Below are 1,306 nucleotides of genomic sequence, written 5' to 3'. Positions count from 1 at the left end.
TGATATAATGAAAAACTTGTGTCCAGCTCAAAAATCCCCACCAATATTGGAAGACAAACAAAAACAAGACAAGAATCTATATCTATTGTTCTTGTTAAAAGGAAAAAAAAAAGTATCATGGCCACCAGCTTTTGAGAAAGGAAATGAAAAATTAAAAAAAGGAAAAAAGTACAATAATAAATCGAGGAACACTCAGATTAGCAAATATTAAAAATAATAGACTGCATTTGCATGGGAAAATGGGCATTCTCACATACTGAGCATGGCAACATAAACTGGTATTACTTTTATGCAGAACAATTTGACAACATGTATCAGGTTTAAAATTAAGCAAGTCTTTTTTGGCTCATCAATTCTACTTCTAAAAATGGTAAGAAAATAAATGCATAAAGATGAACATATAGGGCTGGCCGAGTGGTGTGTTGGTTAAGAGATGGCTTGGGAAGCCAGCTCTGAGCAGCAGGGCCCCGGTTCGAATCCCACATGAGGGCCAGTGATGCTGTGCCCTCTACAGCTAAGATGGTGAACAACAGCTCGACCTGGAGCTGGGCTGCAGCGAGTCACCGGCAACCACGTGGGCTGCAGTGGAGCTGGCCAGCAGCTGGCATGAGCTTTTGTGAGCCGCTGTACGCTGCGTCCAATGGCGTGCGAGCGACTGCCTCACCTAGGAAGAACGCAATAATACCAACATGGGCCAGTGAAGCAACATTCTCCACAACTAGACTGAAGAACAAAAGGACAGCAACTTGTCTGTTCCCCTTCCCGAATTCCCCAACGCTGTTCCCCTCCCCTAATTCCTCAATAAAATCTTAAAAAAAAAAAAAGATGAACATTTAAGGCCAATCACTGGAGTTTTAGTAATAATAAAGATATTAAAAAGCCGGCCAAGTGGCTCAGTTGGTTAAGAGCTCGCTCAAGAGTTTGAGCTCAGAGCAACAGCGGTTCGATGCCTGGCCCGAGCTGAGTTGCCGCTGAGCTGCCAACAGGTGGCAGGATGGTTCAGCTAAAAAAAAAAAGAAAACCAAAAAACAAAACAAAAAAAAGATATAAAGAACTTAAATGTCGAATAGAAAGGGATGAGTTAATTATTATAAATTTATACAACTCAGTCAAAAGCTGTGATGTAAGATGATCCTTATGTGTTGTTATGGAAAACTGCTTGCAATATATCATACGACTCACCCAAGAAAACATATCTCCATAACACTTACTTTCAGCTTCATGAGCCTTCAGCAGAGACACAGGCATAGTTCCTTGTCTAACATCCCAAATACTCAACATTCCATCCTGGCCACCAGTAGCTACA

At 41.3% G+C, this 1,306-nt stretch overlaps 1 protein-coding gene across 1 annotated transcript in view; it reads right to left on the bottom strand.

Annotated features, from left to right (window-relative positions):
• NUP43 (nucleoporin 43) overlaps positions 1-1,306 on the bottom strand; it is a 15,420-nt gene that overhangs the window by 8,916 nt on the left and 5,198 nt on the right. The window contains exon 5 of the mRNA XM_019638914.1: positions 1,212-1,301. Within this exon, the coding sequence (XP_019494459.1) occupies positions 1,212-1,301 (90 nt within the window). The remainder of the gene's footprint in view (positions 1-1,211; positions 1,302-1,306) is intronic.

This window comes from Hipposideros armiger, unplaced genomic scaffold (assembly GCF_001890085.2).
Source record: "Hipposideros armiger isolate ML-2016 unplaced genomic scaffold, ASM189008v1 scaffold_41, whole genome shotgun sequence".
In the NCBI taxonomy this organism is placed as follows: Eukaryota; Metazoa; Chordata; class Mammalia; order Chiroptera; family Hipposideridae; genus Hipposideros; species Hipposideros armiger.
This window is presented reverse-complemented; position numbering and strand designations above follow the sequence as displayed.